The sequence below is a fragment of the Meleagris gallopavo genome, chromosome 23 (assembly GCF_905368555.1).
Source record: "Meleagris gallopavo chromosome 23, MGAL_WU_HG_1.1, whole genome shotgun sequence".
In the NCBI taxonomy this organism is placed as follows: domain Eukaryota; kingdom Metazoa; phylum Chordata; class Aves; order Galliformes; family Phasianidae; genus Meleagris; species Meleagris gallopavo.
The window spans coordinates 4826102-4850090 of NC_139426.1; the positions used below are offsets into that span (position 1 = coordinate 4826102).

At 48.1% G+C, this 23989-nt stretch overlaps 6 protein-coding genes across 9 annotated transcripts; 1 reads left to right on the forward strand and 5 right to left on the reverse strand.

Annotated features, from left to right (window-relative positions):
* Positions 1-1415: 1415 nt before the first annotated feature.
* Positions 1416-5139, reverse strand: RNF186 (ring finger protein 186). Its single transcript, XM_010722953.4, has 2 exons — positions 4998-5139; positions 1416-4843 (listed from the first exon to the last, which is right to left on the reverse strand). The coding sequence occupies exon 2, from the start codon at positions 3333-3335 to the stop codon at positions 2319-2321; it is 1017 nt and encodes a 338-aa protein (XP_010721255.2). The 5' UTR covers positions 3336-4843; positions 4998-5139; the 3' UTR covers positions 1416-2318.
* Positions 5140-5151: 12 nt separating this feature from the next.
* OTUD3 (OTU deubiquitinase 3) lies at positions 5152-13140 on the forward strand. The gene is made up of 8 exons (XM_085242217.1): positions 5152-5365; positions 5832-5980; positions 6740-6852; positions 9449-9571; positions 10260-10385; positions 10930-11026; positions 11798-11979; positions 12321-13140. The coding sequence occupies exons 1-8, from the start codon at positions 5157-5159 to the stop codon at positions 12495-12497; spliced, it is 1176 nt and encodes a 391-aa protein (XP_085098343.1). The 5' UTR covers positions 5152-5156; the 3' UTR covers positions 12498-13140.
* Positions 13141-14087: 947 nt separating this feature from the next.
* LOC100539729 (group IIE secretory phospholipase A2-like) lies at positions 14088-16151 on the reverse strand. Of its 2 annotated transcripts, XM_003212308.5 has the most exons (4): positions 15799-16151; positions 15543-15690; positions 14976-15082; positions 14089-14418 (listed from the first exon to the last, which is right to left on the reverse strand). In XM_003212308.5, the coding sequence occupies exons 1-4, from the start codon at positions 15824-15826 to the stop codon at positions 14276-14278; spliced, it is 426 nt and encodes a 141-aa protein (XP_003212356.2). In that variant the 5' UTR covers positions 15827-16151; the 3' UTR covers positions 14089-14275. The 2 variants fall into 2 exon arrangements, with proteins under 2 accessions (XP_085098344.1, XP_003212356.2); XM_085242218.1 differs by having other exon boundaries at positions 14088-14418; positions 15543-16151.
* Positions 16152-17550: 1399 nt separating this feature from the next.
* LOC100551023 (basic phospholipase A2 Cll-N6-like) lies at positions 17551-19511 on the reverse strand. Of its 2 annotated transcripts, none has more exons than XM_085242221.1 (6): positions 19355-19511; positions 18922-18978; positions 18684-18813; positions 18192-18298; positions 17912-18057; positions 17551-17854 (listed from the first exon to the last, which is right to left on the reverse strand). In XM_085242221.1, exons 2-5 carry the CDS (start codon positions 18959-18961, stop codon positions 17951-17953), a joined length of 384 nt encoding a protein of 127 aa, XP_085098347.1. In that variant the 5' UTR covers positions 18962-18978; positions 19355-19511; the 3' UTR covers positions 17551-17854; positions 17912-17950. The 2 variants fall into 2 exon arrangements, with proteins under 2 accessions (XP_085098347.1, XP_031412552.1); XM_031556692.2 differs by having other exon boundaries at positions 17551-17835; positions 19355-19510.
* Positions 19512-20751: 1240 nt separating this feature from the next.
* Positions 20752-22575, reverse strand: LOC116216161 (basic phospholipase A2 Cdr-13-like). Of its 2 annotated transcripts, XM_031556691.2 has the most exons (5): positions 22151-22575; positions 21711-21763; positions 21275-21419; positions 21067-21173; positions 20752-20987 (listed from the first exon to the last, which is right to left on the reverse strand). In XM_031556691.2, exons 2-5 carry the CDS (start codon positions 21748-21750, stop codon positions 20863-20865), a joined length of 417 nt encoding a protein of 138 aa, XP_031412551.1. In that variant the 5' UTR covers positions 21751-21763; positions 22151-22575; the 3' UTR covers positions 20752-20862. The 2 variants fall into 2 exon arrangements, with proteins under 2 accessions (XP_031412551.1, XP_085098345.1); XM_085242219.1 differs by lacking the exon at positions 22151-22575 and having other exon boundaries at positions 21711-21768.
* A 228-nt stretch (positions 22576-22803) lies between these two features.
* On the reverse strand, positions 22804-23865 carry LOC104914211 (phospholipase A2, membrane associated-like). Its single transcript, XM_019622405.2, has 4 exons — positions 23829-23865; positions 23498-23642; positions 23289-23395; positions 22804-23194 (listed from the first exon to the last, which is right to left on the reverse strand). Exons 1-4 carry the CDS (start codon positions 23863-23865, stop codon positions 23049-23051), a joined length of 435 nt encoding a protein of 144 aa, XP_019477950.2. The 3' UTR covers positions 22804-23048.
* Between the last annotated feature and the right edge of the window lie 124 nt (positions 23866-23989).

Below are 23989 nucleotides of genomic sequence, written 5' to 3' on the forward strand. Positions count from 1 at the left end.
CTTTTGGTTTTTGGGCATCATCATGAACTTAAATGTGACGAGAGGTTCAGAAGGCTCCATGATCCCATCTGGGGTGCAAAAACTGACCCAGGTAACCACAATGGACATCTGCACATGGTTCACAACAAGCAGAAAGCCATCTTGACACCAATCTGTGTTCTCAGACCCAAATCTGCAGATTTGTTTCTTGTGTTTGAGGATTGAAAGTTCTCCTGCAGTTAAAAGCAATTTAGAACACCTGGTCTAGGGTTCTGTCTATACAGTCCACGATATTTTGTTGGGTCTCATCATGCTCTTAATGTCTCCATGGCATTCTGTCCTTACAAAACACAGTTCTGGGGTATTTGTGCAGTATATCAGCCACCACCTTGGCCCATTTCTCACCGTGCACTATTTCTGTGCTATGTCATTTAATCACTATGTGAAATCAGGACCCACCTAGCTACTGTAAGCAAGGCAGGGTAATTTGGAACTGAAACCTGATTGCCACTCAGATTGGTATGAAAGAGAACTGCATACAAACAAATCTTTTTATGTTTTAGAATACAAACACATTTTTTTTGTAGCTTTCCACCATAAACTTATATGCCCCTTCAAAGGATTGCATTGTCATTGAGCCTTATCTTGTCAGATGGGAATTAATAGCTGCTGTAAAAGAATTCAGCTCATAGGATGTAATAACTTCCGCCAACATCCATGAACTCTGAATTGGATGACTGTTGGTGGCTGTAAAGGTTCAGGCATTGTTCCAGTTGAACTGCTGAGCACAAGTTTGTAATGTGCTGGTATAGAGCTGTAGGATGATCATTTTGAGGTAAAAGATTCCTTTCTAATAATTTTGTGTGTGTGTGCACTATGAGCATCAGTTCAGGAGCAGTATCTCTTGACTGGAGACAACAAACTGATGCTGGGTGTGACCTGTACACCCTTCTAGAGTGGGTGTTGTTTGGTGCCAGTCTCACTTGGTCTCTTCCCAAGTGTCTTCTCTTGGGCCAAACTGCCCTTCAGTTTTTAATTAGGCTATGTTATGGCTGTAGTCCATGTCATCTTTGTCATCTTATCTTCAGGACAGTATGTTCTATCCTTGCTGTCTTGTCATTTGAATGAGATCAGTGTTCTGCACAGCTGGTGCATGCTTTTCCTTTAACCCTTCTAGCTTATTCTTTTGTATTCATGCACATCACATTGAGGCTCACATTAGCGTTTGTTACAAACATTTACAGTACCAGTCATCCACTGCTGTGGAGAGGGCTTGACAGATTTGTTTTTTTAATCAAAGAAAAAAGCCCAATGCAATACTTTTCTGCTTTACTCACAGAATGCTTTCTCAGTTGTAGTTCCTGTCAGCGAGGGAGCTGTGAAATGTTTTGATGTTAATTGGCACGCAGAATTGAAACACAGAAATCAATGAGCAATTAGCATTATTAAACTTTAATGGATATATTCCATATATATTAAAAAAAAATAATCAGATTTGGCATAGCATAACCATTGGTAGATTTATTTTGATCTCTACAAGGAGGATTGTGGGCATCTCCAAGGGCAATGTCACACTTAATGTAAAGAGAGCAAGAGGAGAGGTGGTACAGGAAGCCAGATAGAGGAGTGCAGCTGAGAGGAACCATTTCTGTGCTAAATAACGCAGAGAGCTTGGAATGTCATGAGCTTTTCAGAGCCTTGCCCTTTGCAAGTTGTGGACTCAAGATTAGAAGTGTTGATTTTGCCTCTTCTCTAGTTTTGCGTGCAACTTAAGGTGGCAACAACCAACGCTGCCTTCTCCCAGCCCTACCTTCCCACCACTGACAACAACCTTTAGGTCCATGATACACATTAAGGTGATACACTGGGTTAAAATCACCCTCTTCCATTGAGGCTAGTTGTCCAGTCCCAGATTATCAGGCTAATTCCCCACATTATCACAAGAAAAGGTGTGGGTATGTTAAGAGAGCAGGAAAACACAGCAATGGGGACAAATTTTCAGTGTCAGATGTTTCAGATAATGTTCTGCAGCAGTAATCCAGAGATGACACTAACAAGAACAAAATGACCAAAGCAAAACAAAATAATTATTCATCTGGGATAAAAGCTGTGAGGAAGGCTTACGATTTTCTCTTACAAATATCAGAATACGAATGTTTTTCTATGTTTTCAGTAATAAAATTAAAACAGCACTCTGCATAGCCATTCAGCCTTAGGGCTATGTCAGACGCTTTGAATTTATGATGTGTTTGCTTTCAAAGTCCAGTAACTGACTCGTGCTGCTGACACTGAGCTGTGCAAGGGGAGCGAGGCATTATCTCCAGGTATCTCAAATTGTTTCAGGCAATAGCAGCAATGTGGGTCTCCTTGTGGCAGGACCTGAGCGAGCTTCCATTACAGCGCCAATAAAATTTAGGAGTGCAGCAAAGCACCATAGACATGACCAACCCCAAAGTCAGCATGATACAAATGACCCATTTTATCATCCCAGAGTATATGAACGGGAGGATGAGGATGGTGAGAATCACCAAAAGCAGCAGGAGCAGCACAAGTCTCTGCACAGCCAGTCTGTTGTCTGCTGGAATAGTTTGGTCTCTGTTTAAAATGTCCTGGCTGCTCTGAGCCCAGCTGCTGCTATCCAGCCCTATGGCAGAGACGTGTACCTCAGGACATGAGTCGGGGTGTTCCAAGAGGTCCATGATCTCTTCTTTATTTGGGAGCGTGCGGATAAGTCCTCCTGACACGAACGTGTTTTTTCTGCACAGGGGGCAGGTGATTATCCAAGTATTCTCTTCTTTCCTGAGGATAAGCTTCAGGCAGACCGCACAGAAAGCATGCTGACAGCCCAGGAGCTTTGGGACCCGGTAAATGCTGTACTTGTTGAAGCAGACCAAGCAGTCCATGTCTGCAAGAGATGATGTGGGTGAAGGCTGGTCGTTCCTTTCAGAACTGCATACCTCAGGAGAGCTTCGGTTTGTTATCATAGCAAGAGATGCTGAGTTCAGACCGTCTCCTTCTGGAAACACTGTTTTCAAGGCATCAGGACTGTCTAGCTCTGTGCCTGGAGAGCTCTCCATTTCTTTGGAATGTCCCTCAGTGAATGCCAATCTCTCCACATCAGCAGCATCTTCTGCATGGGGTTCTGCTCTGCTCATTCCTGCAGCCCCTGCAGTGGGAGCAGGACTAGCCTTCTCAGCCTGAGGTGCTCCAGAAGCTGTCCATTTGTTCTCGCTGCTAAGCTTGTCCATGGATTTCTCCATGGAGATAAACCTCAGTGCAGTTTGTCTTCCCTTAGCCGAAGGACTTCCCAAGTTTCTGTCTCCTTTTATGTGTTCCTTTATTCCTGTTGTATGCATGATCTAGTGACAGCTGTTTTTAAGTGTGTTGTGCTCTCACAGTGTGATGTTTTTATGAGCTGGCCAGTTAATAATTAACTTCATGGCCAAGACGTTTTACAGTGGCTGCTATCACTGAGCAATTCCCATCCAGAAGGAGATCCCATGGTGTAATGAGACTGCAGCTTTTTTCACAGGGACAGCCAGACTGAGAGAATGGCACTACTGTTATTAATCAATTAGCACTTAATTTGTTAAGGGTTCTAAGCACAGCCTGGTTGGACAGTGACAGTCAAAGAATTGTCTAATTGGTGTACTGAATGCAGTGCTTTCATTAGAGAGCGAGGGACAAAAAGGCAGGAAAACTGTCCTGCTTCTTTCTTGCACTGGCTTTCTGCACCACCTTGGTAAGTTGTTTTGTTCTCCTTCTCTTTTGGCGTTAGAACCACAACGATGAACATTACCTACGTGCAGGACTGACAGTAAGGAAGTCTGTCTTGCTTTAGCACTGCTCACTGCCCTAGAACTTGAAATAAAGAGTAAAATAAAGCACTGGCACAGCTGCCCAGGGAGCTGGTGGGGTCAGCATCCCTGGAGGTGTTTGAGGAATGTGGAGATGCAGCACTTAGGGATGTGGTTAGTGGGCATGGTGGGGGTGATTGGGGTTGGACTGGATGATCTTAGATGTCTTTTCCAACCTTCTGTGATTCTTGAGTGTTCAGTGTCTGATTATTATCAACTCTTATAGGAGCAACTCTGTTGGTTTTAGGTGCTCACTGAAGCGTGACTTGAGATCCATGAGGTTTTCAGAGCCCACAAGAGAGATCTGGAAATTGTCTTGGTAGGACTCTTGTTGGCATTCACAGGACAACCTCTTGCTCTCAGTAATGCCCAGGTAGGTGGCTCTCAGCTCTTCTGAAAAATGAGTGCCTGAACAAAATCTCTTTTATTTGAGGGGTAAAATACAGACGGTTTTCTCAGTAAGAATCCATGGAAGGAAGGAAGGTAGAAAAGGAAGGGTCACTGATCCCAGAGGGCTTGGAGACACACAGTACCAAGCCTGTAGCCTCAAATGCACCCAAATGCTATCTGTGCTACTGCATAGCAGCCCCTCCACAGTGGGGGAGCAGCAGAAAGAACTGAAACAACCGCAATTAAAGGGGAAGGAATCCAGGAGGACTCTAACCTGATGAACTGCTGGAGCGTGGCTGGGGTGAGAAGAGCTTGTTCTGTGCCTGGAAATAGCAAAAGAGTTGTTGTAAGCAAACTTCAGAGAAGCGTCTGGGCGTTGTGCTGTGTTTCTGCTGACAGAAGATACAGCAGTGTTTGACGGACTTTTGGGTGACCCCAGGTTTTAGGGGCATGACGAGCTTTCAGTTGAAGACGCGGGCATCACATGGGCTCTGCCTGGTTTTTATTGGTCAGATTGAATTAAGAATGCCTTTTCATGGCTCTTCTGCACTGATGAAATGCTCAGCTGGTGTCCAAAGGAGTCCGAATTTTGACTCGGTTTTGTCCTTGGCCAGCATCTAGAGGGGCAGTAAGAAAAAGGGAACAGACTCTTCAGCAGAGCTTACTGTGATGGGACGGGGAAAACTGGATAAATCTAGCAGAATTGCAGCAGTCCTGCTGGCATCCGGAACACTGTGTCGTGATACCTTTGTAAAGCGACCGTGCGCTTACCCTGGTTGAGCGTTTGTGCCCCAGCTCGGATGGAACAGAAGCCCGGGTTCGGACGGCTCAGCTCCGCTCCGGCGGTGCCCCCTGGCGGCCGCTCCTCCCGGGAAGGGGAGGGCGGGGGAGCAGAGTGGCGGCGCTCTACACACCCCAACGCCTCTCTCGATGGTGCCGTCCCGCTGCGCATGCGCGAAGTCGCCGGCGGGGATGTCCCGCAAGCAAGCGACCCGGGCGCGGCCCGGCGGCCCCAAGAAGGCCCGGCGGTCCCGGCAGCCCACCGGGGGCGCGGCTTCGAAGCCCTCGGAGGGCGGCGGAGGCCTCGCCAGGCAGCTCCGAGCCCTCGGCCTCAAGCTGCGGGAGGTGCCGGGGGACGGGTGAGTGCCGGAGGAGTGAGGGCTGAGGGGCTGCCTCTCCTGGTTGAGCGAGTCTGCGCCCCGCAGGGATCCGGGCGTCCCCCCGCATCCTCGGATAACGTCGGTCTGTGCCCTTCTGCCCTCCGCTGGCACGGACGGCCTCAGGGCTGTGCTGGCCGGAGGGCTTCCCGGCGGTGCCAGGCGTGGGGGGACGGGGTTGGACACGTGCCTTTTGAGAAGCTGGTCCGTGAATCCTTGGGTTGGCCTTTGCTCTTTGTCTCCCTGCAGTTCAGGACAGCTTGGCCCCGCACCGTGCCTGCTTTTGACTTGCTCTGTAGGAGCTGATGACGTGTTCACTTAATTCTTGCCCTGCGTTCTTCTAACCTCAGTTCCCGCTGTCCAGCCTGTATTTTTTCTGCATTGGTTTAATAGTGCATTTTGTTAGCAGTGCTGCCAACGCACTCACAGGTGGTTTCTTGTTCGTTAGCAACTGTTTGTTTCGTGCCCTGGGTGACCAGCTTGAGGGACACTCCCGGAACCACCTCAGGCATCGCCAGGAGACGGTGGAGTACATGATAAAGCAGCGAGAGGACTTTGAACCCTTCGTGGAGGATGATGTTCCCTTTGAGAAACATGGTATGGTTTCCATAGGACACTCATAGATGAGGTTATTCTGGATATGATTGCTTCTCATCTGAGTACTTCCTGTTAAGCTATTCCTCATCCCAGCAGTATGTTATGTTCAGCCTCTAATCTTTAGTAACAGCATTGAGTTTACATTTATTACGTTTCTATAGAAAGATGAGCCAGTAGGGTTGTCCTGGAACTTATTTGAATTTAGGAGGAACCTGGAGCAAGAGTGAAAAGTTAGTGTTTTCACAAGGAGAAAATGAAGCACATGAGGTTTCGCTTGAGAAAATGAAGCATTCAGAGTACTGGTGGCCGTTGAGTGCTGACTTCTTTGGATTTCTTTCTCCTTGACATGTGATATTTTATAGTGTTAACCTAGAGGAAGATCCAAAGCAGAGACCAATGCAGCCTTTGTTCTCACAGCCTTGTGCTTGTGCCAGGTGACATGAAGGTGGTGCATGAAAGCAGCGTGGTCATTTAGTACATGGCACTTTTCCAGAGAGCTAATGCAGAACTGATGGTCTTGCATAATGTAAGGTGTGCTGCATTTTCTGGAGTCTCTGTGGTCATTTAATACTCATAAACTTCTGACACTGCTGGATTCTTGCCCCTGCAGTTGCCATTTAACAGTGGAATTTCCTTTCCAGAATTTATTTTTTGGACTCCTTGTTGAAATTTTATTACTTGCTATCCCTGCAGTGCTTTTGGAACTGTCAGAAACCAGGTCTCTAACTCTCATAAATCTCTTGAATTTTTTTCCTTCAGTTACCAATTTGGCAAAGCCTGGTACCTTTGCTGGCAATGATGCTATTGTGGCCTTTGCAAGGAACAATCAAATGAACGTGGTTATTCATCAGCTGAATGCACCGCTGTGGCAGGTGAGAAAGAAAACTCTTGTATTTTGGCTTCACTTCTAGTTGATGGATACAAAGTATTGAAACTTTCTGATCCATTAAAAGAGAACAAAAATGCTGCTCAGCAGCCATGCTTAGCTTGGCGTGGTGGAGAGCTGTCCTTGCTTTTTCAGCCTTGAAGAAAAACTCTCAAGGCTTCAGTTAGGGGGACAGGGAATGAAAGACAGCAATAAATGTTTGAAAAGTAAATATATGGAGCCAGAACAGCGTGAGAGAAGAAGCTTTAAAACCCGAGGGTGGCGTTTAATCAGCTTCTGGAAAGGGCTGTGTGCTGTGATTCCTTTTTACAGGGGGGGACTGGAACAAGTCATCCACCAGCTCCCTTTTGCTCTCCTTTAAGTATATTCAAACTAGCTTCAGATGGATTCTTGAACCCAAACAAATTTCATTTCTCATTTATATGGCAGCCATTAGCAGTAAGATGTCTAATATATGTGAATATGTATAAATATCTTAACAAGTGTACCTGCCAGTGACACAGATGAGTAGGAACACTGATCTGCTTGACCTGCAAGACTGTATGGAGGCAGTGACCCTGAAGGGGGGTCATGGAAGTGCTGTTCATGTTTTGCTGTTCTGAACCGGATCCTAACGTCAGCATACTTAACTCTTATCCATATTTTTTACATCCTCTTGAAAATCTCTAACTCTTTTTTTTTTTTTTTTTTTTTTCCCCACTCGCTGACCTTTCCTGGGTTGTAAATGTTTGTGGTGAAGATCTGTTTTGTGTGCCTGCTTGGAGTCTTATTAGTGGAAGGTGTCTGTAAGCCTTTGAAACTCATATGAAAGAGCAGGTTGTAGTGTGAGGAGTTTCTGGAGGGGATCACAGCGTGCTGACAGTCTTTCCTAATTGCTAGATTCACCTAAACCAGGACAACTTCTTAATGTTAGCCGTAGTAATTTCTTATTTTTTGATACTTCTTTCTTTTATTTATTTTTATTTTTTTGCTTTCTATCTCTACTTTGGAGCCCCAGCAGCATACTGGAGAGATTAAATTACAAAGAGAGCATTTCCAGAGAAGCAGATCATCAAGATGCTTAAAGCAGATGGTGTGAATATCTCCTTTGGTCTCAAGTCAAAAGCAGATGGTGCATTATCCTTTAATTTTAAGAAAACTATTTGCATACACTGCACTAAGCTGCAGAAGTGTGAACAGGGGAAGTGTTTGGGCTCTGCAGCTGTTTCTCAAACTATGACCTACTCAGAAGCTCTGTGGAGTTGGGCATCCCTGTGATGGCTTCTTAGAGCTTTAATGACCTTTAACTTTTTCTTTATAGTGACTGAAAGTGTCAGGCTACAAGTTAGCACAGACACGTGGGTTATTTTGCTGGCTTTTTGGGTAACTTTACCTTTTTTAGTGTATTTCTGTATTTTTTTTTTTTTAAATCTGCATATACCTTCAGCTTAAAATTCCATTGTACTTTGGAGAGAGCACACAGTGAGGCTTCAATACACAGCCAAAGAAATTGGCTCATCTTCAGTCTTAAGAGCTTCAGGATTTGCAAGATAACCATTAATGCTCTGATAAACGAGAAATGTTGGAAACAAATCTGAGATTCAACGGGTTGAACGACTTAATAGGGTAAAAGGCAGGAGTCAAACGTAACCAAGTGTTGAGTTGGAACTCAGAGGTGAACAAGTGTAGAAGAAGGTGAATGGGGAATATCTCTTGTGAAATCGGTTGTTAATGCAGCACAGACTGCAGTCTTGGTTGAAAGGTGACTTGGTGTAAATTCTGCAAGCTGGGAAAAGACGTAAAAGGATTGGGAAACTCTGGAGCCCTAAAGCAGGCGGGTTTTGTCATTTGCTTACTGGCATCTTCTCGAGCAGAGGTGTCAGATCTTCAAACTCTGGCAAAGGAGACTTGCAAACGTGGTGTAATATTGTGCATCCCTTGCAGGAGTTGAAATGCTGTTAGCTTTTATCTCATAGATGGAGCTAAATTCTCCAGTTCTCTTACAGAAGCTGCAGTGCTTGGTGCTGACAGAGCAGAGGAGCATTTGATTATTAATGGTGCTCTTGAGTTAATAAATCTCATGGTTTTCTTCATTGTATTTCTTTTCTAAGCAAAGCATCCACTTCAGATGCAAATCAGTGTCTTGTCACAACTGCAGAGCAAAACTTGCCATAGGTGACTGTTCCTACTGCAGTTCCAATTTGATCAGACTCTCTTTTTCCTTGCACTTGAGGGGGAAGAAATGCATGAACACTGTCACTGAAAACTGGTTTGGAAAAGATCATCAGAAAACTGTAACTGCTTCTGTAGAAAGCTTAGAAAATCGTCTTAAGCTTACCATTAAAATATTTTCCTGCTGTGTTTTGTTTGTAATGAAGTAACTGACCCAGCAATGTGTATTTTACCCTTCAGACAGAAGCTGTGTTGTTACTGTAGGTACATCTGGATTATTAGGTCAGAGCTTCCTGTTTAAAGATACTTCAGCAGCTGCGTCCTTTTTTCCTAGCACGGTGTTAATCATTACTTCATTAAGTAATGCTAAGAAAAATGCGACTCTGAAGCGAAGTTCAAATCCTCATTTGCAGTCTGTTTGTTTCAATTAGATTCAAGGCACTGACAAAAGCAATGTGAGGGAACTGCATATTGCATATCGGCATGGAGAGCACTATGACAGTGTGAGGAGAATCAACGATGATTCTGAAGCCCCAGCATATCTTCGGATGGAGGTTGGTTGTGTCAGAGTGACCTGATCAGCTCTGGTTGATAAGTAACAGCTGAATGTTGCCAGTTGATTTACTTTCTCGTTTGCATTGAGAGAAGAGAGTGGTCCCTGTTCCATCCTGGGGATAGAAGAATCCTTAAGATCGTTTTAATTAGTGCTGCTCGTTTTCTTGAGGCCATATGGGAAGTGCTGAAATTGCTGGCCTAGAAACCAGTCTTGAATGTGATGCACTGATATATGGGCTGTAGAAGTCTTGAGTTAACCCCATCTCAATTAGGCTCCTCACCTCAAATACAAAAACAAATGGGAGGGAGGAAGGAAGCAGACGGAAATGCAACATCCAGATACAATAATCTTCATATCTCACTTTTTCCCATCAAGGAGTAAGCTGCCCTGTTGGCAGGGTTTGTCTGTGTGTATTTGTATGATGTGTGGAACTATAATAAAATCAATACTCTATTTAAAAAGCCAGTGATTGTTAACTGGTTTGCATGATCTTGTAGTATGTAAGAGTTTTCTCAGTGGAGTATTTATGAATCTTGGGAAGTTGTGTTAGGGATGGTGGAAGTTACACAATTTCCAAGATATGTTGATTTTTTTCTGAGAAATACATGCTGTGATCCAGTTTATGTCAGTGTCAAATTGTATATGATGAAACTAATGCATGCTTGTGGGCTTTGCTTTTCTTGTAGATGCTCTCCAAAAATGACTCAAATAAGGAGGAGGAAATGAAGCAACAGAAGGGCGACTCTGAAGATGAGAGTGAAATTGAAATGGAAGCTGCTGTGCAAGAAGTGTGCAGTGCAACTGGGTGTTCAGTAAGTATTGAGTGCCCTTTTTATGCTCCGTATTCAAAACTCTTTGATACATGAAGGTAATCCTTGAGGAAAAAGTGTTTGTCCTGGACAGTCTCAGTACTGCAGGCATAAATTAGGGTGCATAGCATCCTAGAATCAATCGAGTACATACTTTTATGGATAGTGAATAGTTTTGGAAGCTTTCTTACAATCTCTCTCAAAAAAACCCCTTGGTTTTAAACCAAATTCTGCTAAATTTGGACATCCCATACTCCACAAAATGTAGCTATGGTCACTAGATGACGTGGTTACTGAAGATTCAGAGAACAGAAAGGATCAAGAGTGAAATATTTATGCTGAAGCAGTGTACTGCTCTTTCCTGGTATCTTCAGGACTTTTTTTTTTTTTTTAATTATTTCTTCCCCTCACTTTCTTGAAGAAATTGAGTATGAGCTGATGGGAACATCATAAACAGTAATCCCCTCCCAGTGGTGCAGATGGCTGTTGAATGGATGTCTGTATGTCACTGATTTGAACTCTCTGATGTTATCATTCTCTTGGACAGGACATTGAGTTGGTAAGCCAGGTTCTGAAAGTGGAAGACTACAACGTAGAATCTGCAATATTTGCCATCTTTCAAGTGCAGGAAGTGGAAAGAATCAGTAAGTACGTGGACTTTGTCACTTAGTGCCTCACAAAAATGCTGTCTGACCTTAATGCTCACTGTAAACAGCAGTTCAGCAGGGACGTTGGCAGCAGAAGCTTCCTGTTAGCTGTGCTGCTGCCTCTTCTTTACTTAGAAAAATGTGGAGGGCAGATTTTGTGCTCCTGCATAGTCTTTGGTAACAGTGCCAGTTGTGAGACTGACCCGGGACTGCTGAAAGCACTAAACTAAGTTCCTAATATGACACTGAGCATACTGTATCCTATTTGTTCCCCACCAGAATCTTGAAAAGCTCTATGTGAGATTAGTAATCCCTGGAGCCATTCTTGTGGCCTCCTCACCAGATAACTATGCTTTCAGATTTTAACATCTCTGAGCATGTTCTGTCCTAGATCTATTCTCTGGACAACCTGATGTAGCCAGGTGTAACCTAGTTCTTAAGCACCGAGGACCCTGACTTTTCTTTTTTGTTGCTTGTGATGTAGTGACTTCCCTGTGAAGTTATGAGCACTTGTCAGTAGAGCTTTGTTCTGATGCTTCTGAAAAATAACAGCATGTCACTGTGGAGAGACCCCCTTCTGCATTGCAGCAAGTGACAAACATGTTATCCTACATGAGCAGACAGAAGTGAGCAGACTGAACTTTGTCTTTTTCCATATTTGATCCAGCTTCCAAAAAAATGACTGTTCCAGAAAGCCTGGAAGAAGGAATTGGCTGACAGAGACAGCTTCTCTGTAGAGTGTCTGAGAAAAAACTGTGTTGTTGGTAGGTGCTGAGGAGCAGAGTGATCCCCAGAGCAAAGATCAGAAGCTGTGTGCCTCAACTCTGCGTGAAGATAATGGGAGCAGTTCAGGAATCTTTGGAAGTCAGAGTTTGCATCACCATGAAACAGAAAATATCAAAGGACAGGCTAGATCTGATGAAGAGAGTCGAGCTAATAAAAATTTAAAGGTATGTGCGTGGAGGGGTGGCAGTGATTTAAACATCCTTTAAGGATTAGGGGAGCGCTTAGGATTGCTTAACCAGCGATTATTTTCTCCTCTTAATTAAAAAGTACTTCCAGTTACTGGATTTTGAGAAAAGCCACAGCTGTAGCAGCAACAAAGAGGAGCATTTATTAATGACATACGGCACTCTTCCCACAGTGACACAAAGTTCAGATAAATAGTCTGGAATAAACATTTTCTGGCAGCTGCTTTGGTATCTGCTCGTCTCCTTTCCACCGTGTTATTTTTCTTCAGCTGGGCAGAGAATGTCTGTTTTCAGCTTTGTTTTTACTCTTCCCTTCTCAGGTATTTAAAAAACAAAAGAAGGAACAGCAGCGGCTGGAGAAGAAGAAGCGGCAGGAAGAAAGGCACCGACAGAAGGTCTTGGCCAGCAGGAGCAACTGTGCAGATAACAACAGGAAAGAGGTGGACTCAGATAACCAAATAACCTTGGTGAAGACCATGGCAGCTCTAAATATATGACTGAACGTGTTCTGAGCATTCTGGTGAGAAAAGCAAAGGAGGCTGATGAAGATAAATCTCCTCTTAAGCAAACTTCCAAGCATCTGTTGTTACTGTGAAATTGTTTTTTGTGGAGATTGCTGAGCACGTGGGCACTTTGTTTCTTCACTTGCAGGGCAGACAGTTGTTCAGTAATCCTACAGCAACCTGTGTGAGAGAAGAGTTTTAAACCAAACAAAAAAAGAAGTAGGGACTGCTTTTCATTATCTTGGTGGTGATGATAATGAAGGTGAGAATTTTCATTACACAGCAGCATCAGATTTGCCTTGAGATCTCTTCATGTGCTTAGATTTATTATAGCAACTTTTTACTATGGAGATTTATTTTACCTTACTGTCAGGGAAAGTGATAACAATTCTCAACTCAGGAACATGGTTTTTTTTTTTTTTTTAATTTTTATTTAAGTTTAAAAAAATAAGGGAATAGTCCCAAAATTCTCTTAAAAAAAAAAAAAAAAAAAAAAAAAAGTGTCAGCCAAAGCTATCAAACATGAGATTCCTCTTTTCTTTTTCATCTGGGAATGGACTCCTGTGGCTGCAGAGCTGATACATTTGATCTGGTGAAGTCTAACAAGGTAGTAAAATATGATACGAGCAGACTTGGAGTTTGTGCTGAGTGCTGTTGCTTGGACATCTGCGGTCTCTTCTCCTTTTGCCATACTCTGGAGCTTCAGGGGAACTCCAGAGCTTTAGTCCAAGCCAGGATCTTGATAGTCATTAGTCTCTAAATGAAATTAGTATCACCAATGGATCAAGAGTCCTGGGGAAAAAGCTTCCAAGCAGCAGTGGTTACTGGAAACTATGTCTGGTTCACTCTTTGTAAATCAGGCTTTTTCTAGGGTAGGATTTTAATCTTAATTTCCTCTTAAACCTGTGGTGCTTTCCACTATATGATTGGGAATTTGAACTGAAGCGCTTCAGGACTTGGCCTTAGATTTATGGCTTGCAGTAGTCCAGCTTCAGTCAAGTTTTGGACTTGTATTGAGCATCAGCTTTAAGAAAGCACGTGTGTACTTACACACAACAGACAACAGGAGATGCCTTATCAGCCAGGGCAGAGATAAATGATTTCTTTTCAAAGTAAGAAGCATTAAAAACAAAAACAAAACTATACATAGTCTGTATGTTCTATGGAGCTTCCAAACCAACATAGAAATGTAAATACAAAAATGTTTTGCTGTTGGCTGGAGTGAGATGTGTTTGCACTCAGAAACCTTAGAGGGCAGCATTGACTTGATTAGCTCTTTCCCAGCCAGGTTCTACCTCGTTTTTCCCTTCTGGTAGAAATGTTTGGTTCAGATTTCTGACTGAGGAGAAGTTTAGGTATAACTTGAAGTCCTCTCTCTAATGGAAACCTGAAGCCCTGGCAGTGCCCCACAGCTTTAGTAAGTAAGTTCTGAGCAGGACAGGGCTGGTTTACACCTGTGGTCTCGCTGCCTTGTAGTGTCTGATCCAATAGCTCTCCAAAGCTACAGCTTTCCCACCCGTTCAGGCACTGTCTTGAAACAACACATTAGAAGTTGTCTTGGAAAATTATTTTTATTTGCAAAGATTTTTTGATTTATTTAATTCTGAGGAGCAGGCTTTTCTTGTACATCAATTCAGGGTCTGGCAGGCTTGGTGGAGAGGTTCCAAGTGCCTTTTTGATGGAGTGGGTCTGGAGTTGTGCCTTGCTCCATCTCACTGCAGGAAGAGAATCTCAGTTTAGAGCATTTCCATCAGGTTTCGAGTGTGGCATCTCTAGCAAGAGGGAAGTGAGCCCTTGCACTTGAAGTTTAAATAATTCTGGTAGCTTTTGTTGAAGGTCTTGAGGTTCCTCTTGAAACACTCTGCTGCTGCCTTGTCACACTCACAGGCACCTTTTTGGCACGAAGTCCCAGATCCTGGAGGAAAACGAGGGGAGGGCAAGAGCTTGGAGTTATCTTTCAAATCATCCCCATGAGTCCTAGGGTGGCTGATGATGAGTCCTGTTGCCATCATCCTCCCCTGGGGCATGGAACTGTGTGGCTACAAACCAATAGTGACCCTGGAGGGAGTGTTTAGTTTACTTTATATAGATACTTGTTTTGGTCATGAGGAAGTGCTTGGTTTTGGTCCCTTCACCCAGAGATGGTATTTTTTGCTCCAGATTGGCACAAGGGACAGCTAGGAAATCAGGGTGACAGCGCCATGTCCCCATCCAGATTAGAAAACCTCAAGTGTTCTGTGCCCAGCTCTGCTGGATCAATATTTGGTCTTTACAGAAGGGGAACCCCCATCCTTTGTTGTAGCTCTCGACTTTACCACGGCCCCAGCTGGTACGTTAGCACCGCTCCTGGCACCTTTCCTTCACTTCTACCCCCCTCCCCAGCAAGTGGTTTCCCAGCCAGGTTAGTTTGAAGGACACCAAGGAAGGGATTCCCTGGAAGTGTGAGTGGTTGGGCCCCGTGCCATCTCTTACCGCATGTGATCTGGCCTCCCTTCATGGAGAATTTGTAAAGGACGAGGTGGGGAACGCAGGTCAGGGATGACAGCTTCTTGTAGCAGCAGTCGTGGGCATGGCAGCACCTGGTGTCACATCAGATCTGATCAGGGCAGGGTGGGGAGCAGAGGGGAAACGATGGTGGTGCACAGCCTGTGTGTGCTGGGGTGCAGCACAGCGCTTGCTGAGCAGCTTCATTCACCTGAACATTCCCATTTTTCTGCCTCAGCAAGTTAGTGTAACACCAAATGGCTGCCTTAATTAGCCCAGGTTTGTTCAGGGATCGTCCTCCTTTTGTAAGCTGGTGAGCATGGTGTGAGCTGCTGCTACTGAGCAGCTTTTAAAGACATGAATTAAGGTTACACTGACTGTTTTGGCATTGCTACCTCAGCTCCAAGCCTCGTGCACAGGGGGAGGCAAAGAAGACAAGTGATCTGAGGTTCAGAAAAAGGCACGTGTTCTTTCCTGCCCTGCCTGCCCCAGCTACACCCTGCCTTCAGCTCTGGGAGAAGAGGGCTGGCAGCAACCCTCTGCCTCCTCACTTACCAGTCGGTTGGATCCACCGGCCTCTTGGATCCCCCAAGTCCGCAGTGGCAGCCGTAGCCGTTGTAGGACAGAGCAGACTTCCCAGTCTTCTCTTTAATCATGGAACCAAACTGAGCCACGTTGCAGCCCGCAGGGGCCAGCCCTGCAACTGGAGACATGCTGTTAGTGGAGTTGGAAAGAGAACCCTCTAAAAACGGACTGAAAAAGAGGAGCCACCAGCCCAGCCTTGCCCCATCACCGTGCAAGGGATACTCACGGCAGACAAGGAGCACCAGGAGCTTCATGGCCTCGTGATGGGCAGCACTGGAGCAGGATGATCCCAGGGTGCTGAGTGTGAGCCCAGCTGCACGTTTTATAGCCAGTGTGTCCCCGCTCAGCGCGATTCCTCCTTTGATTTCTCCAAAGTGGGCAAATATTGACAGTCCTCATAATGGTTCCGTTACATGTGCAAGCTGCTCCTGGCATCTTGGAGGCCTGCTCAGGTGCAATTCCCTTTCTTGTGAATGTCGGGATGCCCTTTGATGGGAGGGCAGGGGATGTTTACATGGACTGGAAATGAGTGAAGTCTTGTCTGTGCGTGACTGATTATCTCAGTACTTTGCACAAATAGGGAGAACTGGAGGGAAAACAGGAACAATGTTGTCTCTACGTGGCTTTTGAAAGCACCGTGCTGTATCTTACTGTTTCCCTGTTTGCTTGCTTGGACAGGGAGAAAATGCAGAGTGCAAAGCATCTTCCCTTCCTGCTGTCCTGATGTGGGTGAGATGCAGAGATGTTCTGCACTCAGTCTCAAGTGATGCTAAACATTGCACATCTTTGTGCCCCAGCAAGTGCTGTAACAACATTCTTGGGGTTGCTGGTAATAATTAATGGGTTTGGCATGTTTACATGGAGTTGCCTTCTTTCCCCCCCCCCATGCCCTGTGCACCAATTCCAGCACTTGTGCAGCATTTGAGCTAACAGAGCTGCCTGTGGAGCTCCAAGTGAGCTGGTTTGTATAGCTAGATGTCTGAGTAGAAAAATATATCAAATTTAAACAGGGAGAATGTGTTTCAACTCATCCTGGTGTGCAGTCTGTCAGCTGAATCACCTCTGTGTCCCATCTGACAAGGACACGATCCTTGATTTACACCTTGCAAACAGCAGCTGCTTGGCGCAGGGCTGCGCTCCCCTTCCTAGTGGGTGCTCGTGCCCCCCCAGGGCTAAGCAGTGGGTGCCTGGTTTGCAGCTGTGGGGGGCATTTCTGATTCAAGGGATGCTTCCTTGTTCAAGGGGTATTTCCCAGTACCACTGTTATCACATCTGGGATAAGCTAGGGTGTGAATTGCAGCTGGTGTTCCTGGGGACACCAGCTTTTGTCACTGTTTTGGGGGTTGTACTTTGTTACAGAGCCCCACGGGGTTTGCAGCACTCTCCAAGCTCTCCCACAAGGTCAGCTCTGCTGAATTTACCTGCAGGGCAGAAAACCTGCATTGTGAGGATGCTTGGGGCGAGAGGAAGCAGCTGCTGCCTGAGCTGCCTTTTCCTAAGGGACATGCTGGAGATTGTTGCAAAATAAGGCCAAAACATTCTTTTCTGGTGAGAAACATGTTTTGTTCTGCTCTGACTGTGAGGCAAGCGTGATTTCCCCGCCGTCCCATCGCAGCAAAGCTCATTGGCAGCCAGCCCTCCTGCAGCATCGTGCCTGCCCACTGACTTTCACAGCAGCTTCCATTTCTCTGCCTTCAGGGAAGCTGCGAATTGTAGGGATCTGAAGGCTGAGGGGTGCCAATGAGCACCGTGGGGGATGCATCGCCCTTCAGGGAGCATGGACTGGCTTCTCCTTTCTGCAAAAAGGAGGTGGTACCAGTGGGCAGCCATAGAAGCAGGCTCTGGATCCTGCTGCTCAGCTCTGCTCCTTAGGGCTGGGTGTTTTTTTTATTGGTGTCTCCGCAGGGAGCCCAGCTAACAGATGAGCTTCCCTCAGTGCTATGGGTTGTCACTGAACACAATGAAGTCACAGAGGATCGAAGCTTTGTGCTCTCTGGTTTTATTTTGGAGCAACATACAAGATTCTGCAGCGAAGCAAGAAGCCGAGGGAGCCAGCATCTCTGCAGTGATTTACAAACGGGGAGCTCGAGCCAAAAGGGGTGAACGCCAACGGCAAGACCGCTTCCATCATCTCGCCCTTTGCTGTGACAAGGCACAGGTGTCTGCTCCTCCCTTGTTTTTCTGAGCAGAAACATGACATCTGCGCTGCCCTCCTCACACCCAGTGTCCAATGACGCAGCTTCACAAAAGGGCGGTTGTCCTCCTGCCGTAACCAAAAAGCCCTGAAGAAGAGCATCGGGAAGCGCCCCTGGCTCTGCGCCGAGCTCCGCTTTGCTTACCAGCATGGAGGTGGGTTTATTATGAGGAGCCTTTCTCCATCAGCAGCGTCTGCCTCGACACCTGCGCAGGGCCCGGCTGCGTGCCCGGCACAGCTGAGCCAAACGCTCACACCTGCAGGCTGCTCGCTGGCACCGCGTCCCGGAGCCTATGGGAGCCAGAGGAACACGGCACTGGGATGGTGGCTGTAGGAAGAACCCAGGGAGCTGCCAGGGTGGCAGTAGGGATTTTATCAAGGCCCATGGAGTGATGGGATCCTAAAGCATGGCCGTGGGGACTTACTGCAGGCAGGGACCCCCGGCTGGGGCACAGCGAGGCGTTGGGTTTGTCCCACGCGGCAGCGGCGTGCGGCCAGCTTGGCGTAGCAGCAGGCACGGAGCAGGCAGCACCTGCAGGGAGAATGGGAGCCTGGCCCTGACCCAAACAGGCTGGTAGCTGCTCTCCCACCTGCCCGCAGCATCTTTGCACCAGGTCACCCAGGGCGATCCTCAGCCTGCTCCCACTGCTCCCACACCCACCTCTTCTCAGCTTCCCCCTGCAGCCTTTCACAGAACCCCAGAATATCCCAGGTAGGAAGGGATCCATAAGGATCACCGCCTCCAACTGGCTCCAGCCTTTCTGCACACTGGTTTTCGGACCAGCCCTGCCCTGTGCTGCCATCCCATCCGTTTCAGCTGGTGCTCTCTGCCTTGACAAGGCTGTGGGAAGGGGTGAGCCTTGCCTCACTTTCCCTAAATCCTGTTCCCATTCTGCTGCCGCTTGCTGATGTTGTACCTGTCCATGAAAGCAGCGCGACCACGGCCCCATCCCGAGCCACAGCCGTGGGCAGTCAGGTTTCCTACAGTGCTTCCTTCCAGCCCCGGAGCAAACGTGTGCGGGTGCTTCCCACGAGCTGTGAGCATGCCTGAAGCGAGCGGAAAATGGGATTTTGTGAGGGAGATAAACAAGCCCTGGTCGACTGGAGGAGGGCAGGTTTGGCTGGGATCTCCTTTTCTGTCGCAGCTCCACTCACCGCAGGCGAGCAGCAGCGCCGGCATCAGCAGGACCTTCATCTTCCTCACGCCTGCACCTGGGGGAGAAACGGGCACTGCCCTGCCAACCTTGCCCTGCTGAAATCACATCGAATTCCTCCAGAAGTTGAAGGGAGAGAGGCAGGAGGGCTCCCTCACACGGTGCTGCTGCCTCTTGGCCAAAAACAAGCGCGTTCCTGCGCTGTCCCACCGCCCACCCCTCCAGCTCGCGTCCCACCGCCCCTCGCACCAAAGAGGACTTGGCAGCAGCATCTCCTCAGCTGAGATTTCCCCTCAAAGCACTTCATCACGAGGCAAGGAAAACAGCTCAGCGTGCCGCCTCCTCCCCCTCCTCCCACCACCCCAGCCCTATTTTCACTTCTGCAATGCGATGACCCCCAGCAGCAGCAGCAGGGTCAGCCTGGGGTCTCTTACCGGGAAATGGCACCGGTTCCAGTTCCGATCCCTCACCGCTTGCCGAGCGCTGCCCTGTGCCTCCAGCTCCTGCCTGGGAGTGCAGAAATGCCTCTCGCCTGTCCCCACACGCCGTCCTGCTACGCCCCGTCCCTTGCCGGCCAAACCCACAGCCTGGTGTGACGCAGCCTGGAGCCCCTCGCTGCCGTCTGGGGACCCTCAGGCACCATTCCAGTACCCCCTGCTGCTCCCCGTAGCTTTCTGCAACAGCCCAGTACCCTCCCACTCTCTCCCAGTACTGTCTTGAGCTTTCTAGTGCACCCCAGTGCTGTCTAGAGACCCCCAAACACCCTCCCAATAACCCCCAAGAGCCTCCCAGTATGCTCCCAGTTCCCCCCCATTGCTCTCTAGATGCCCTTGGGACTTTCAGTGCTCTCAGTACTGCCTCCAGACCCCAGGCATCTTCCCATCTTCATTTTTTTGGGTCCTGAACTTTATTCTTTGAGCGCAGACTTTATCTTGCACTCCAAAATGCCACTTGGAGGTTCTAACCATCCTGATTTTTGGTCACAAAGTCCCTTTCTGAACATCCAAGTACTAATTTTAAGGGCTTGTAATCCTGTTTGTAGGGCCCAGGCTCTAATTTTTCAGTCTAGGGAGTCATTCTTTGGGTTCACAAGTTCAGTTCAGGGTGCAAGTCATAATTTTGAGGGCTCAAGTCATCTTTCTTCATTCCATATGCCCATTTTGAGCATATTTTGAGGGTCCATAACCTATTTTTCAGCTCCCCAAACCCAATTTTGTTGATCTAAAGCCCCACGCTGAGTGTCCAAAGTCTCATTTTGTGAGGCGTTAGAAAAGTACTGGGTGTCTATAGGTTGCATTGGGGGTTGCTGGGAGGTTCTAAACATTACCACAGAGCACTGGCACTTAATTGAAGGGCTTTGGGCAACGCTGAAGCTCAGTGGAAAGGCACTGGAAGCCTTTAGGCCACACTTAGCAGCACTAGCAGGGGGCTGAAGGGCTCAAGTCAGTACTAAGCTGCAGTGGGAGGACATAGAGAGGTTATTGTGGGGTGCTATGCAGCACTGGGAGCATATTGGGGTTTTCTAGCAAGGATTGGGGTCCACTGGGAGGGTGTTAGGAGGCTCTGGGCAGCACAGGGAGGTGATTGAAAGGCTCTGGATAACACTAGGGGCCCTGGGAGCACACTGGGAGGCTCTAGGTAGCACTGGGAGATTACTGGGATGCTCTGGGGGTCTCTAAGCAGCATTTGAAGGTGCTGAGAGGTTATTGAGCTGCTCTGTATTGCACAGGGTGGTACTGTGTGTGTGCTGGGAGGCTCTGGGATGTAATGGGAAGTACTGGGACGGCAATGCTGGACTCCAGCTCACAGAGGACCAAGATGATTTAAGCACATAATTTATTTTCACATCGATTAAGTTCAACACAAATGCAGGTCCATGCAGGAACTCAGCTCCAGATGCAAAGCAGAGGGCCAAACCCAAAGAGCCTTCACTTTGGGCTCATCACCTGCACTTGCTCTTGGGGTACAGAACGTAGCACCAGTTGTAGCTCCTTGCACTCCTCCGCAGGCACAGCCCCAGGCTGCGGTCACACTCACAGGACAGCTGGGCACACCACGAGTCCCTTCCTGCGAGCAGCACAGATTCTGATTGGATTTCATTTCATTTTGAGAAGGGAGGAGCCCCTTTTTCAGCATCCCCACTTACTGCAGGTGAGGCGGCCGCTGTGCCAGCTGTAGTGATAGCGCTGCTGCTTGGCGTCGCAGTGGTACTTCTGGAGGCTGTCATAGCAGGCATCGTGCAGCTGGCAGCATCTGCACAGGGCTCTGAGCTTTCAGACTTTCTCCCCTGCTTCCCACACCCCCCAGATTCGAATGGTAAATTTGAGCAGGGAGATGTTTAAATGGGTGCTTACCTGTCTGTGGCATCCTTGGGCTTCCCGTGGCCCCCCACGCCGCAGTAGCAGCCATAGAAGGAGTAACGCAGCACGGCGTTTTTCCCTGTCATCTTTGTGACCACCTGCTGCAGCTGCCAGAGGCTCCCACCAGCCAGCGACGAGCCTGGAGGGGAATCAGTGTGATGACAGAAACACTTTTCTCCCCTTTTTTTTTTGGCATCCCCTTGGTATCCCCTGCTATATTCCACCACCAAGTCATCCCACCACGGTCTTCCCCGCTGTGCTGGAGAGGAAACTCATCCCCAGCACAAGGGAGCTGTTATGTGGGGAGGGGGGGTTGTTATTTGTTTTGGGGAAGTGGTGGTGGAAAATGAAAGCTTGAGAAAGCCACAGCTCTGACATCTCTGTTTGATGCAAATGTGGCTGCTCTGGCAGCACAGGTGAGGACACTTACCCCAAGCAAACAGCATGGCCAGTGCAAGGAGAGCATTCATCTTTCCTACCGCCCTGGAAGAGGAACCCAACGCCAGGTCATCTCCCCACTGCACCACCAAGCCTCTTGCAGCAGGTCACCTCTTCTTTCCTGCTCCCCAGCTGGGGATGGAGCAAGGAGGCAGTGCCCACTGCAGCCCAGCCATGGCTTTGGTAACAAATGCTGCATTTTGGGTGTACTGTTCCCTTTACTTTTGGAACAGTAAAGGGGAGCAGGTAGTGGAGAGCAGGAAAAAAAAGCAGAATATAAAGACAGCAGGGAAAGCTGAAGCCCTTGAAGGGACACAGCTCTGGACTGGTGTCTCAGACTGCCTTTCTCTGCCTGTGCCTCCATCCCCACTTGCAGTACAGCTTATAGTTAAGGTAAGAAAGGAAGGAAGGTGTTCCTCTATCCCTGCTCACCTCTGGAAAGCCTCCGCCGCTCACGGGTGCGTGGTTGGCATGGCTCCATTTATACAGGGCTTGCTTTCACTTCCACAAACCTCAACTCATCCAGTTCTGCAAGTGGGGCTTTTCTATAAAGGAGAAGGCACCATCCTTCCTCTTAATGTGAATGCAGGAAATCCCCCTGACCCCATCCATACCAGCAGTGGTGACAGCAAAGCTGTCACTTCCAGTGCAGGAGGAAGGCAATACACTCTGCCCCAGTCCTAGCAGCTCGGGGGTGTTTTCCTCTGCTTTACCAGCCCTGCTGGTGCTGTATTGTGGGATAACCAGCCCTGATTCGGAAGGTGTAAATCAAAGCCCTAAAGAGGGCTCACAGGGGGCAGACAATCCTTGAATACTGGCAAAAAATACTGAGCCTTCGCTGACAGACTGAGAAGGGATGATCCCCTGACCATCAAAATATGAAGTTTGCTCTGCATGTTAGCTCTGGGAGTGAGTTCAGAGAAGAAGGAGGGGGATGTTGGGAGAAGCCACCAACCCCAGGCTCGCTGCAGGGAAGTTTTGTTGACAAGCCCCAGGGAGTTTTACTTGGTGGCATGTATTTGTCCCCATTTCTCAATGCAAGGGACAGACCCATCCCAGTGGTCCAACAGCAAAACACCACAGAGCATTTTTCACACCGTTTATTCAATTCCTTTTTGCTGGAAGACGAAATCAGTAGAGAAAAGAGAGGAGGAAGGGGTAAGGACTCTCTTTTGGGGAGCTGGGGATCTCCAGCCATCGCATGTGCTCTGCTCACCCTGCACGTCACCTCACCGGCAGGAGGGCTGCAGCCCCTCTCAGCACCCACATCACCCTGTTCTTCCCACAGCAATGAGGAAAGGCACTCAAAACCGGCAGACGTGTGCAGATTTCAGCACTGGAGTTTGCTCCCTCTGCACCTCAGCTTGAAGTAGAAGCGGTAGGACACGTTGTAGGAAGGCAGAGCGCTGGCAAAGCACGAAGCCACGGCCCTGTCACAAAGGCAGGTCTCTTTCTTGCACCAGCTTTGCTCATCACCTGCAGGGGACAAACGCGATGCTCTGCCCCAGTGCTGCTGTGCCGTCCCCATGCTCTCACCGCCTCGCCAGGCAATCTGCTCCCTGGCACTCACCGCAGGTGATGTCCCCATCGGTGACATCGAACTGGTAGGGGGTTATCAGGGGGCTGCAGCTGCTCTCTCGCAGCTGCCTGTAGCAGCAGTCATGGGCATGGCAGCAGCTGCAGGAGATGTGTCAGAGGTGAGGGAAGCGCCAGCCCCAAACGTGAGGTGACCGGGAGGAGCGCGTGGCCCGGCAGCAACATGATTTTCCAGGTACTCACGTGTCAGTGGGGTCCACTGGGGTCCCTCTGCCCCCGATGCCGCAGAAGCACCCATACCAGCTATAGGAGAGCAAGGCACTCTTCCCTGTGGTCACTCTGATCATGCGCTCCAGCTCCAACATGCTGCCACGTGCTGGAGGCAGCCCTGCAGGGAGGGATGGGGGGACAGAGTGGCACCAGCATGGCCCATCACCCAACCCCCCACAACCACACTGAGCGTGGCAGGGAAATGGCAGAGCTCGGACAAAAGACACTCACAGCCTGTCAGTTTGTATGGTTTGTATGCGGGGGGGGGGGGGGGGTGAAACCCCAGCCTCACCGACCGACTCACCGTAAGCCAGCAGCAGGGCGAGCAGGAGATTCCTCATCTTCACGATGGAGGGAAAGGACAGCGAGCAGCACGCTGGGGCTGGTGATGAAATGGGGGCAATAAAATCCCACCCTCCTCTCCCTGCAGCTCTGGGGCTTGTTGGGTTTGCTTTATATGGATAG